The sequence below is a fragment of the Pleuronectes platessa genome, chromosome 22, assembly GCF_947347685.1.
Source record: "Pleuronectes platessa chromosome 22, fPlePla1.1, whole genome shotgun sequence".
Classification (NCBI taxonomy): domain Eukaryota; kingdom Metazoa; phylum Chordata; class Actinopteri; order Pleuronectiformes; family Pleuronectidae; genus Pleuronectes; species Pleuronectes platessa.
The window spans coordinates 6,064,261-6,078,806 of record NC_070647.1 but is presented as its reverse complement, the minus strand read 5'-3'; the positions used below and the strand labels follow the sequence as shown (position 1 = coordinate 6,078,806).

Genomic DNA, 14,546 nt, shown 5'->3' with positions numbered 1-14,546 from the left:
AGATCTGCAACCCTGGTACCAGAGGAAGTGTCCAAATCTAGAGAGGCACACTGTCCAGATTATAAAATCAGTCAAAAGATAAAGAATACAACAATGTGTGACAATAGTTAAGACTTGTGTGTGTGTGTGTGTGTGTGTGTGTGTGTGTGTGTGTGTGTGTGTGTGTGTGTGTGTGTGTGTGTGTGTGTGAGAACAAAGGAGAGGAGACCCCACTTGTACTATGAGAAGAAAAAAAAAAGGTTATTTACAAAACATAAAATGTAATTAACATCTAGACAAACAAAATCCAACGGAGTGGAAGCAAAACCAGTGCAGTCCATCAGATGAGCTGACTCCTTGCAAGTGGACATTGTGAGGGTAAGTGGTTTTGCTGCCTCAGCGTCTCTTATCTCTTCACTTCTTTAATCCTTATTTTGTTTGGACAATTTTGACTCTTTGCTGCTCCCGTTTCTTTGCTGGACTTCATCATTCTTCCCACGCTCCCTCCTCCTCCTCACCCTTACTGGTTTTGCTTCTAACGTTATAAGTATTGACAAGTTCCAATGCAGTATTACTTTAATAAAGTAAAGTTCAAGGATTGTTTTCACAGCCCTACATTGGCCTTGCTGGCTTAAAATAATTGTGATATGAGTTTCTCAGGGTTTGAGAATCTCCCACTTGGCTGAAACTTAAATATGATAGGGCGGCATCCATAACATTTTACATGCATCTCCCTTTTTTCTTCTTTTCCCTGTGAATCATAGGAGCTAAAAAATAACAGGTGGATTCTAAAAGGTCACAACATACTACAGCACTTTATTGGATGTTATTACAAATTTCAGCAGACGTCTACAAACACTAGATTGGTTTGAATTTTTCTGAATAAAAATCCTCTTATCCTCATCCTTATTCTGTGGATGTGAACTGCTAAATTAATGTCACTATCTGTGTCTTCCTGTGTAACGGTTTATATTTAGAAGCCAGAAGCCAGAACGTAATCATTCCTATCTTCATACAACCAGACATAACACTTTTGCAAAGATGATTTTCATAAAACACAACCAATATGAATATAAAATGAAAAAAATTACAATTGTTTTAATTATTTTATTATAATAATAATAATGCTAAAATAAATAGACTATCGGCTCCTGACTGCTCAAACATGAAATGTTTCCACTGCTGTGCCCTTCTCCATGTGTGTGCGCATGTGTCTCTTCAGCCTCGTGGATGTAGAGAAACACTTCTTACAGAACAGACAGCTGTGTGGCTTCTCCCCGGTGTGTGTCCGGATGTGCATGTTGAGGTCGGACGAGCACCTGAACCTCCTCTCACAGTAGGAGCAGGGATACGGCCTTTCTCCTGTGTGGATCCGTTTGTGGAGGAGCAGCTCACCAGAGGTGAGGAAGGTCTTTCCACACTGGGAGCACTGGTGCGGTCGCTCTCCTGTGTGAGTCAGGTTATGCCGGATGAGGGAGGTCGACTTGGCAAATCTCTTCCCACAGCGTGAGCACACAAACGGACGCTCCCCGGTGTGAGTGTTTAGGTGTTCGCGCTGAGCACGCTTGGTTTTAAAGCTCTTGGGGCACTGGGAGCAGCTGAATGGCCTAAAGCTGCTGTGGCTGCGCTGATGTCGGCCCAGCTCTCCCTGTGTGAGGAACGTCTTCTCACAGGTGGAGCAGACGTACGGCCTCTCACCTGTGTGGATTCTCTCGTGGCGTGTGAGGCTGGCTAGCTGGGTGAAGCTCTTCTCACAGTGGGAGCACTGGAAAGGCTGCTGGCCGTTGTGGGTCAGCAGGTGCCTGTTTAGAATCTGAAAATGCGTGAAGCTCTTCCCACACTTTGCACACGGGTAGGGACGTTCCTTGATGTGGATCTGCTGGTGCTTATTCAGGAGCCACACGTGGGTGAAGCTTTTGCCGCACTCACAGGAAAATGGCCGCACACCTGTGTGCTTCATCTGGTGCCTCTTTAAATCCGACGCCCGGCTATAGATCTTCTCACATTGGGAGCATTTGTACTGGCGCCGAACCACGTGTCCCTGCCTGTGCCTCAGCCGCTCCAGGAGGCTGCCGAAGCTCTCGCCACATTTCTGGCATTTGTACTGACCACTGCCTTTCTCTGGTGTCTCCTCTGCAACTACCACCTCTGTTGTTAAGTCTAAGGGAGGGTTGCATGTCTGGCCGCAGGCCGTTCGTTCAAAGTGCAGTTTGAGCAAACCCATCTGCGTGAACCGTTTGCCACACTGGGAGCAGAGGAAGGGCCGTTCTCCAGTGTGAATGCGTTGATGTCTGGTCAGATCCCAGGAGTTCTTGAAGCCCCTCTTACATTCCTCGCAGGTATACGGACGCTCGCCAGTGTGCGTCCGCTGGTGACGAGTCACGTCTGAGGCACGCGTGAACGTTTTGCCACACTCCTGGCACGTGTGTGGGTCAGGCCTGTCGTGGATGGGGAAAGGCTTCGGGAACTCCGGGCACTGGACCTTCTTCTTTGGGACCTCGGCTGTTGCCGCAGCCTTCTGGAACTTGCCGTATTGCTCTGGGTGACTGTGCTCGATGTGCTGCAGCAGGTAGGACTCCTGCATGTGAAAGAATGGACACTCGGAGCAGGCAAAGACCTGGGTGGACATCTCCACAGTGGTTCCTAGAGAATAACAGAAGATATAGAGAAGTTAGCTGTTCAGGTCGGCCCTATTTAAATTAAGAAGAAACATTGAACACATTTCCTCCCAGACAGTTTCCCATGCTCATAAATCTTTTCTTGCTTTAACCTCGTTTTTAGTATATTATTTATTATATTTGAAGTAAGACTGGTTTAAGTTAAATAGTCTTCGAACTATATTAATGCGACATGAGTCTCAGTTTGCTTTGCAGAGATACAAGAGGAAGGAGTGGCCTTCACAGGGGAGTACATTTCAGAGCTTGTACTTTTATACTTTTTCTTGAGAAAAAGGTTGAAATAGAGCTGATACTTGTAATTGAATCATTTTTAACACAAGTATCTCTACCTGTACTTGAGTAAAGAGTGTTTGTACCACCTCTGGTCTTTAGTGAGGCTTTGGCTGAGGACATCAAAACAAAAACAAAAAAAACACGAGAAGTGGGGCCGAAACATCTGGTTCTTTTACCTTCTGCACCGAGGTGTTCAAGGCTTTTATGGTGTTGAAGGAGAGACCTCAGGTCATCGGGGTTGGAGAGCACCTGCAGGCAGTCCCTCAGTACTGAGGGGGCAGAGGTCAGCCATGAAACCGTCTGTTTACAAAAAAAGGAATGATTTATATATATATATATATATATATATATTTAAATATATCTCTATCTATATATGAGTGTGTACATGTTAGAGCTGGGCGATATGGCCAAAAAAGTAAAGCAAGCACAACTGTTATACATCAGTCGATATCGATAATCATCAAGATAAATGTCGGGTTATTGTTTATAGACTGATTTGTGAAAGTTGTGGATTTAAACGGTTCTTTATGAGCAGAAAATGACAAACATTTTTACAAATCTGAGGCAAATCAATCATGGGTGAGGTGTAACACACGACTGATCGACCTCCGATTATTTATCTCACTTAGCTTACACAATATGTAAGCATTGTATTATTTTATTTATTGGACCTTTGTTTCATTGCTATTCATGGAAAACATAGAGACATTTATTGATTTATTGCCCAGCCAAACTGATTTTATGTCTCTTCCCACCTGGCCGAGGTCTGGTACTGGCAGAAGTTTCTCCAGTTTGGAAAGAAGCTCCCACACGAGCAGCTGCATGTCTGTGTCGTAGCTGAGACCATATTCTGCTGGAAAAACCTCCTGAGAAGGACAGAAGTGACAGACACTCAGAAATCCAACAGTGGAGGGTGAGGTAAACAATCAAGTCAAATAAAACAACATAGAATCTGAGGTTTTACGTGAAGTGGTCTTGCCTGGTAAAAATGTTTCCTCTCTGCTGGGTCTTTGAGGAGTGTTTGGATGAGCTCCACAAAAATGGCCTCCTCCGCATCCACCTCTGCATCTCCACTCTGAAATATACTGTCGTTGATTCGGGGGTCGTCTCGAAAACAATACAATCATATCAATGATACATCAGGATGTTTCCATGGGACAGGACCGGCTATCACTCTCTGACACGTGACATGAACATACAGCACCAACACGCTGTCACCTGCTCTTTTGAGAACGGTAATAAGGCCATTGCGAAAGAACACTGCTCGGACTTACCCCTGTGTGTCCTGGTTGGCGGATTCGTTCTAGGTGCGGCTGTATACGTGACATGTCGTCTGCTTCCTCATTTCTACACAGCTCAAGAATAATCTGAAGAGACACAGCAAGACATTCGGTCAACTGTTTCCATGAAGTGTGACACTACTGTAGGATGATGTTTGGTCACTTGATCTCAGCCAGAACCCACTGACTCACTCTGGATCGCAGCCGGAGCAGCAGTTTGCCCCGTTGCTTTGGACTGAGCAGGTCTGGAACCGTGGCCGTCACCAGGGACACAAACTCGTCCAGCTTTTCGTAATCGAGGTGGTCCCTCCGCTGAGCCACCTGCCACATCGCGGCGGAGAGCAGCCGCAGAGGAGGGACCAGCAGCCTCAGTGAGGACAGTGGCAGGAAGACGTCTGCAGGGACACAGGCATGAGGAGGACGGGGTCATGATGTGTGTGTCTCCTTCATGTCAACTCAAATGTGTGCAGATCGGTCAATAGGGTTATTCCTCATCACACTTTGATTTTGCCTTTGGGTTTGTCGTACTTATTTGGTCACATTAGAAACTTATGGCACTAAAATCGTATGAACGTTTTTTATGAAACTTTTAAAATATGATTCCAAAATGTTTTGATATGATTTGATACCAAAACTTTCTGGAGGTGTTGATTACTTTATAAATTTACCTTGGTGTAAAATCTGCCCAACTGCAATTCAATATGAACAGTTATTACTTTTAATAGTTATTTATTTATACTGGGGATGGGAACCATTTCTCTGTGACCTATATTAAGAGAGATATGACCAATCGGAATGTACAGTCATGCCCACAGGTTCAAACTCCATTATTCCATATCTCCATCAATAAGGGTCTGAGATTTTGGTTGCATATGTTTATCATGTGACCAGATCAGGGTGGAAATGATAATGACTTGACATCAAATGGATTTATAATATACCATTTCCTATGTCAATAGAATAGACTGTTAGATGTTAAACTGAAGCTTGATCATCCAGTGTGTTAACTTTCTGTAGCACATGTTTTCATATGTCAAATTGATGGAGAAACTTTAATAAACTCACAAACACAACTTAAAAGGCACGACGAGCTGCTGGGACATACAATAGCTCTTTCCTCATGTTTTCTACTCTTTTGGAGATAATGGAGATAATGAGATAAACACAGATATAGATACTCTTTACACAGCATGACATGAAATGATAGGAACCTAGCACCTGGAGCTACAATCAAAACAAACAACACTCTGCTCGGCTCCTGGTTTAGCCTAGTTAGCATCTTAGCCAAACACTGGACGATGCCGCCTTAACAGGTCTGGCTTCTCACTTGTAAGAATCAGAGGTGATATGTTATCATTTATTATACTAGGTAAACTACATGCTAACTCGTTCCCATGCCTCACTCTGTGATTTTGGTTGTTAGCTACCAGCTTTGCCGTTAGCTGGAGCTACATGCTAACGACCAGCTAAGCTAGAGAGCTAGTTAGCTGCTAGCTGCTGAACACTCAGTGAAGAGACGGACCTGTGTTTTCCAGAGAGGAGCAGCCGGTCTTCTCCATCACTCACACAATATAACGTGGCTTGTACAGTCAACGGGGAACTACACTGAGGTCATGTGGTTCATTGTGTGTGAATGCAGGCTGACTCCAGCCACACTTAGAAATTTGATGCGCGTCTATTTTGGATCTTACGGTACTTGGAGTTTAACATAAGCTGAAGACAAACATAGAAAGTTTGATGTCACTCATTATGGAGGATTGAGTTCCACACAAGGTGCTAACAAGTATAATGCGATGGTGTATTATATATATGTTTTTATGAATATGTACAGTAAAGTTGGCAACTTTTTCACTAGGGCACTCAACTTGTTTGTTCTAAGTATTATTTAAAAGAAGTACTCGGAAGTTGACACAGATAATTCACGTTACTAATGTTTTAGAGGGACCCCAACTCTCTGTATGCCAAGTGTCAGAAGATTTTAAAGTAACATTTTGTCAAAAAATCCATGGCGATCCATTCATTATGGCACTTGCCATATAACTCATATTATAGCTCATATTAAACATAATTACAAATGAGATCCTTGAGGTGACAGATATTTCACCTCACTCTTGTTCATGCTTTCATCACAGTAACTCATAATGTCACTGAGTAGTGTCTCCCGACAAAATCTGGCAGGCACCAGATGAGTCAGCGGTTGGTGTCCTGGAGGAGCTGCTCTCAGATCAGGGCGTCAGTGAGCTGCTGGACAGTCTGTGGTGGTACTTGGTGGCGTCAGATACATGATACACAACTTCCCATAGGGGCTCAATTCGATTTAGCAAATCACAAATCCAAAATGTTCAGAATTGGTTTGTAATAATAAGAAAAGAAAAGCAGACAGTTATAATTAAATTGTTAAATAAATCAATGTTGAATGTACGCAGCTAATGGCGGCAACACAATTAACAGTGTATTAATGGTTGTTGCCTTCTTGTGGCATTTTAAGTGATTAACTACTAACTTATAAACTCACTTTAATAATATTAATAGCAATAAATATTATATCTATAGTGCCTTTCAAGAACCCTGGTGTTTCACAAAATAAGATAGAAATGCAAAGTTAGCAAATGATAAAAAAGACAGATCACACTTGATTAATAAAACTTAACAGATCAAAACAAAGAAAAATATATAAAAATGTCGGCCTATATGTTAAATCACTATTTCAACTGAGAGAGACTTGAGATCAGGACTTTCTTGATGCATCGTTCAGATTTAGCAATGCTCGCACTCAACTATACTCACTGGGACACTGTTTCTGATATGATAAAGACCAATAACCACTTTAGGACATAACAGATTTAACAGCAGAAGTAAGTCATCAAAGCATGAACATTAACTATATGATGATAGATACTTGAACTATAACACCAAACTAAAACCAAATGAGTGCTACTAAGTGATTGGTATAAACTGTTTATTTGCAGTATCTTCACTGTGCAAACTGTCAACATTTCAGTGCACTGAAATTGTTATTTCTCCTAAGTGACCCCACACTGGATCATCTTGATCTCATCAAACCTTTAAGATTTGAGATTGATCTTTTCTGTGTCCCCATTCATTCTGATTTCAGTGTCATCTTCATCAAAAACATTGCACAGCTTCACTCCACTAGGATAATTCGATATTAGTGATATTAGTGATAATCCATAACATACATTTGAATTTCCGGACATTTCCAAGTCCTGATGATGCCATTGCCACTTTTCAATAATATAAATACTTAAATTGTTCCTTTTTCCACGTGGCAACAAATAAATCCACCCATGATGTAACAGCAGCTGGCAACAGGTGACAGGAGGAGGGAGTTGTGTGGTTCAAATCTCTGATATGAAAGCAGGAGGCTACGTGTATAAAACTTGCAGGCACATGGTGCGAGGCGTGGAACCTCGATGTGTTGTGTCAGATAACGCAGCAGGAAAAGTCAGTCAAAGCTCGGTTAGCATTCCTCACGACAGGGCAGGACCAGCGCTCAGTGTCTTCAGGCTCCACAGTCCAGGAGACAAACCTTTAACAAAAACAAATCACATAATCAAATGTTAAACCCGCGACAAAAAACAAGGGGCAAACATTCTGTGAGGGATACAAAGGTACAGGTGGTATTCAGTTCTTAGAAAGACACAACAGTCTGGTTCACAGGGTGTATCTGAATGTCGTTGGAGATTATTTTCATAATCAGGGCTATTTGTATCATTATTACTAATAAATAATGATCCTGCTGTGAGTGCTTATCATGGGAACTGATGGGTTTCTCTATGCATGGTCTCGACCTTACTACGTAAAGTAGCTTAAGAGGTGCTAATACTGACTTGAGTTCAAATTAAACTAAATGTATAATTTACATTTGCTGGATTCATATCATGACTTGTTTGGTAAAACAATCCCCGGTTGCAACACTCTGATGGGAACACTCGGAAAATATTAACTTATTGTGAACGATTGTAAATTCTTAAGAACATTAAGTGTAAACTCCTCTTTGGATGTTGTTGAAGTCCATGTACGAATGAATGAACGGTCACAACTCAACCTCACACAACTCGAGCAGATGAATGAAGCACGTGTCTCACGCAAGAAACTGAGCTTTTCATTTCCATTCTCACTAAATAAGCACAATTGGAATCTATTTATTGAGTTTGTTTGTCACTTTGAGGGCAAATAAATAAATCAACAGTTGAGAGCACACCGCTAAAAGTAGCTCAGTGGGGACCTCAGGTGTTCAGCGCATATTAACACAGGCTAAGTTAGTGTTTAGGGTGAGTGCTTAATATATCAAATACTTCCAGGTCTTGGAAAGTTGACCTGATATACAAATTTATAAATGACGGCTCAAAAAACGACCAAACCAAGCGGGGCCGGCTCCATTCATCACTTTTAACTGCGTTATCGGCTCGGGAGTTTTGGACACTTCCGTAGCCGCCCTCTGCTAACAGCTGGAAGCTTACGTGTCTCACTCACCTGGTTACGGGACAATGAAATACATGAAGAGGAAGAAGGCGATGTCGAAGAGCACGAACACCCAGAAGTCAAACCAGTACGAGTGTTTGGGTAGAGACGCATGAGCTCCTGGTTTAAACTGGCTCACTCTCTCCTCGGACTCAGACCCAGGAGTAGACTTCAGCCCGTCCAGCCCCATGATTACTTTGGTCTTCTTCGTCTGCCTCTGATTCTTCTTTTTCTTCTTCTTCTTCTTCTGCCTTTGGGTTTCATTGGCGGTTGGCAAACAACGATTTGGGGCATTGCCGCCACCAGCTGGTACGGACTGTGACTTATCAGACTCAGAATTGGGTTTTATTTCCAAGCAGGTTGAGACATACAAGGAATTTGTTGTGGTTTATTTGTACAAGTATAAATATAAATAATTTCAAAACAGCAAACAAAAATATACTGTAAGCACCAGGAGAGGGATCGTGCAATATGTAGAATATGTCTGTTAATTGCCACTGGAAGCATTATATTAATATATATGTACTAAACAGTACTTGAAAACATATAACAGGGAAATGTGATTATTGTGGGCAAGAGGAAACAGTTCATCGTGTCATAGTACACTGTCAGAAATAGGAGCAAGAAAGAAGGCAGCTGATTGTAAACCGTGGAAAGATTAAAGTAGATTTTGAATCAAGAGTTATCCTACAAAATATCACCGAAACAAGTGTTTTCGAATACTATTTCATTATTTTACAATAGCATATATAATTGAGAATATAATATTCTATTTTTTATTCTGATATCTATTTTTGACTGCCCTCTTTGCTGCTGTAAACTCCCCCACTGTGGGACTAATAAAGGATTATCTTATCCTGGGTTGCGTTGTGTTATCTTTGATCATTTGTGTTTAAACACTAGATGTCACAAACACATCACCACCAGCTGGTTACCCACTGGACTCAGCAATCTGTGCCTCCCGGTCTGTCAACACAAGAGATGACAAGTACAACCTTTATCATACAACACTTTAATACTAATCAGTGTTTTCATTAGAGTGATGAAAAACTGATGTATTTAACTCACATTGGAGATTTTACATTGTTGCATGAACTGGACATTGCGGTTATATTTAAAACCTCTTCTGAAACTCAAAATAACATTAGTTTCATTGTGTTTGATCAACTTCCAGAGTCAGTTCTTTCAAACAGTTTCTTCATGAACATATTGAATTCATATTTTGTCACTAGAGCATAGAGTCCTGTCCTAAAAATATAAAGATTCAATTTGTTATGTATTCTTTAATGTTTTTTCAAGATAATCGGAAATTATGATACATAATACAGTGTATTGATACTATATTGGCACTCATATTAACATGCCAACACACCATTTCCCTGTTTTCAAAAAATAAATAAACATGTGATGTTATTCACTATCCCATTCATTTTTTCAAGGGCTACTTTTATACTCATATACTCTGGCTCAAATTGTTATTTACTTCTACTTCAGTACATCCACCCACAACAAGCTTCTCAAAGGACACAAAAGACAAGAGCTCAGCATGTCGTTTGCTCGTGTGACACCAAATACCATTTATTAGGGCTTTACAAAGACTACAAAATCCTCCAGATGAGTTAAATCACTGTCTCTGTCTATTTACATGATATGTTACATACAAATGTACAAAATATAAAACATTTACGGACAAATGTTTCACCCAAAAAAAGAAGAAAAACTCTCTCTCAAACCAGAGTAAATGCTATGGTTTTCAACTGAGATGTAACTGCAGAGTGTAAGTGGAGGAAAATAACCAGTTGATCGTTAGCACTGTAGTTTACACTGTTACCGGTGACCAAGCTCCGAAAGCTCGGGATCTACTGGCCTACATCTGAAGTGTAGAGTAGCCCAGAGGGTTAAATGTGGGATAGCCAAGCTCAGGTTTACTACAGGGGTGTAAGTCAAGTTAAGGAGCAACCTGCTACCATCGCAACTGCTCCATTCGCATGCAACCGCCCACCTTTCGAGGACACGAGGTCGGTGACGTCGGCCAGATGCACGTGCGAGCCACCCGGGGCTCGGCTGCGGAGGCACGTGAAGCTGAACACAGGTAGGATTGTGTAGGTTAGGATTGTCCTGAGGTCGTGACAATGGGACTGGTTGGTCTCTGATGGGCTTTGACTGACTAGTAGCACCTGTTGGTTGTCGGTAAGCGTTATACAGTACGGTGTGTCAGGTCAGCTTCGGTGCCTCGCGCAGCCCGCGAGCCCAACGGGGGGGGGCGGCAAGCTCGGGTTGAAACGTCCGCGGAGGAAGTGCTTCCAAGAAACAACAGGCATTCGTAAAGACAGAGAGGAGCCGGAGAAGATTTTGGCAGGACGAGGGGAAAAGTGCCTCTTTTTTTTTTGTTCTCAGTCTCTGATGTCAGTGAGGTCACAAACAGTTTCTTACTGTACACCGTGTGCCGCCTGCATTCGGCAAAACATCCAATCACCACAAGACACACACCTGTTTCTGACAGCGTGTTGAGTTTTTTGCATTTCTCTTTTCTTTTTTTTTGTAAGTACAATAATTTACTCAGCGGGGTTAAGCATATTGTAACATCAACAGGGCAGAATGCATCTTTGATTCACTGTGCAAGACTTAAGTATTTACAACCACCCCGACCTCAAAGTGTGCAAAACCAACCCCACTCGTTTAAACAGAGAGGACAATCGAAATTCAAAATGGCTTCCGTCCAATACACGCATACATAAAGGTAAAGGTCTCTTCTCAATGCATCCCCTTTAAAAAGCTTCAAAACATGCTCGTCAGGCTAGAAAACCCCAAAACAATTTGGTTGTGCTCCTGTCTGTTCAAGTGAGCCCAGCTCAACTGGGCGCAAAGCAACAACGAAAAAAAACACCCCCTCCCCCTTTTTAAAATGTTTTTACAATATTGGTCAGTTTTGAATTCAAATACAGCTTCAACTCTTTTATACTTCAGCTGTCAGAAACAAGAACAAGGGGTTTGGAGGAAGAGGGAGTGACCACAAACCAAAGATGACAAGCAGCATCTTTGATGGAGCAGAAAGCGGATCGTCATCATTCACCTTTTTCTCACTACAGCCAATGGGAGGAGGAGCTGCCTCCCCAACGTTTGCACATTTAAGGCAGTGAGAAAGCACCGATATCATTGTTCCCTTATTCAGCTCTTCAGCTGAAATAATTTAGATTTCTCCGATTTCTAGATTCGCTGCACAAGACTCTCAATCGGGTTCCAGATAGTTCCGAGCACAACATTGTCAGCTTCAATCATTTAATTATTACTGATATTTTGTTGACTGAACTAAAATGTTACCACGATTTCACTAATATAGGCAGGAGTAAAAAATAACCAGTCTGCGGTTTTCCTGTTACTTTCAAAATGTCTCCGTCGCAGCCAACTCTACCTGTTTCGTTGTCACAGGAAATCAGCTATTTGCTCGGACCATCTCCTAAGCTCCACCCCCTTTAGATACTGCTACGTCTGTCAAGCTCTCCATCTCCGCAGTTTACAATGATAATGATAACACTTGGAATTCTTAGTAAGTTTGGAATATTAAGCTGTAGCTATTTAGCTAAGTTAACGCTACTTTCATGACTCGGTTGAAAACATTGTGTGGCTTCCGTTTTCATGGCATCATGTAAAATTGGTCTTGAATGTGCACTTTGGCAGCTGCATACATTAAATCATGCTGTGTCATGCGTTCCGGGAAAGTCCACTTGCAGAAACTGATTTAAGTATTGTAAAGCTTATAAGCACAGTGGCTCATAATATTCACATGGTTAAGATAGTTAGCGACACATGCTAATGTATGCAGATAACGCTAGCACACCTTTTCTCTTCTGTTTCTGGTTTTGGAAAAGCTAAAAAATTACACCATCCTTAAACCGTTTAATTTCTCTGTGTCTCTGCTACAAGATGGAGACAATCCAAAGCTTGACAGACGTGATTGGACAATCATCGATTGGGGGGGAGGAGCTTAGCGAATGATCGAGTGATACAGTTGTGTGTTTGAAAAGAAGGCGCCGTGACAACATGCTTCAGATGCGAGGAAAGCTGCAACAACTTAATCCAAGTCTACAACCACGGGCGGCTCTGCATTGTGATGGGAAGTGTGTGAGTGTGTGTGTGTGTGTTTTTGATGTGAGTGTGCATTTGGCAGTAAATCAAAGAGAGACATTGGCACTTGTCCATTTTTTCTTCACAGTAGCGATGTGGCTGGGTGACACAAACAATGCGTGTTGCTTGTGCTTGTTGGCATGCGGGGCAGCGGCGAGCGGCTTGGCAGTGCCTGACACTGACGAGGTTCAGGGCTGGAGACCAGCACCATGAGACTCAACTGTCCACTGAGCTGGAGGGATGCATGGGTGTGTGTGTGTTTGCCAGTAAGTTATGATAATGTTAATGTTTTGAATCTAGTCGGGCTGTAGAGGCTTTGCCATCATGGGGATACAGAATTGCCTGTGCACAATTTATGTTTAGAAAAAGCAAAGACACAAAAAGGTGATATAGTGGTAAACAACGAGACAAAAAAGTTTTCTTCAGCCCAACCTGATTCAGAATCAGAAACTTGTGTGAAGCCAGTTCAGCAAACCACAACATGCTGCTGGTTTTTGAATAAATCAAACTGATGCTGTGACTAATTTGTGAGAGCTCAGAGCCTCCAAGATAGCCACCAGAGGGCACTGTATAACCCCCCAAAAAACTGTGTTGTCCTTCTCCCTGCCTCCCTCCTGTTGGAAATCAGCGACCTCAGAGGTGTTAGAGGTACAATGCCTTGCTCAATGACACTTTGGCAGGCTGGATTATTGGTCAATTGAAGGCATGGACTGATTAAAGGAAGGTCTCCCCCTGCTGCCTGTTTGTAAGTGCATGTATGTGTGTGTGTGCGTGTGTTGGTGTGTGAAGCACCTCCTTAAACAAGGAATGACATAAGAAACAGAACCTGTCCCCGCCCTTGTAAACATCTGAAGATATATCTGGGTTTTAAAGAAACAAAAAACCCAGTTTTGTCATGTCGACCTCTTTTCCCTTTCTCTGACACTTTGACGCCCAAAGTTGAAGTAATGGAGAGTAACCTGTGGCTCGTCACGGCTGAGCACAAACCCTTTACTCTTTGGAATTCAACTTCAGAGAAAAGCCCCATTTACAGATATTTGAAAAGTTGTATATTTCAAATGTGATACATCCATTAATGATTACTCGCTTACTTCACTGTTTGATGTCAGGCAAACTGACACGATCCAACCTGAATGATTGTTTTCCATATAATACTTTGATTTAATATTGCACCATCCTCATGTAGAAAATAGGGGTTTACTGTAAAATGATGGATGTAACAGTTTGTATGATAAAACTTTTCATATGCCATAGATCTGTGCACTACTCGGGGCGTGTCTGACAGTGTTGGGGGTTTGAATGTTCCCAGGCTGGTGGGGTCCAAGGGTGCGGTGTGTCCCAGCGCAGCTCTCGCTCATAGTGCCGACTCCAGTGAAGAGTCCAGCTGGTCATCATGGTGACTGGTGCTGTCACTGTCGCAGCTCTGTGTGCTGGAGTAGTTAGCTGCCTCCTGCAGCCGTAGCAGCATATTCATCTGCAAACACAACACAGCAAACAGATTGATAACAGAGACTGAGAATGGAGAACTACAGACAGATCAAGCATGACAACTTCAAATACATGCAAAGACATAGTAAAGTGTTTCTTGCAGTTACTTACACCAAACTAAGCTAACTGCCTCCTAGCTATACCCTAGACTCATTAGCATTTACAATCATAAACAGGGAAAAATATTAGGATCACTTTTCAATATGGAGTTGTTCTGTAAACTCCAGTAGAACGCCAC

General features: G+C 42.2%; 2 protein-coding genes across 4 annotated transcripts in view; both read right to left on the bottom strand.

Moving 5' to 3' along the window:
* Positions 1 to 778: 778 nt before the first annotated feature.
* LOC128428508 (zinc finger protein ZFP2) lies at positions 779 to 8,941 on the bottom strand. The gene is made up of 8 exons (XM_053414705.1): positions 8,708 to 8,941; positions 5,733 to 7,760; positions 4,403 to 4,605; positions 4,205 to 4,297; positions 3,910 to 4,005; positions 3,686 to 3,796; positions 3,107 to 3,230; positions 779 to 2,622 (listed from the first exon to the last, which is right to left on the bottom strand). Exons 2-8 carry the CDS (start codon positions 5,767 to 5,769, stop codon positions 1,139 to 1,141), a joined length of 2,148 nt encoding a protein of 715 aa, XP_053270680.1. The 5' UTR covers positions 5,770 to 7,760; positions 8,708 to 8,941; the 3' UTR covers positions 779 to 1,138.
* Positions 8,942 to 10,244: 1,303 nt separating this feature from the next.
* nav3 (neuron navigator 3) overlaps positions 10,245 to 14,546 on the bottom strand; it is a 182,978-nt gene continuing 178,676 nt past the window's right edge. For all 3 annotated transcript variants that reach the window (XM_053414866.1, XM_053414867.1, XM_053414868.1), the window contains one exon: positions 10,245 to 14,294. In XM_053414866.1, coding sequence (XP_053270841.1) covers positions 14,175 to 14,294 — 120 coding nt within the window. In that variant the 3' untranslated portion in view covers positions 10,245 to 14,174. The remainder of the gene's footprint in view (positions 14,295 to 14,546) is intronic.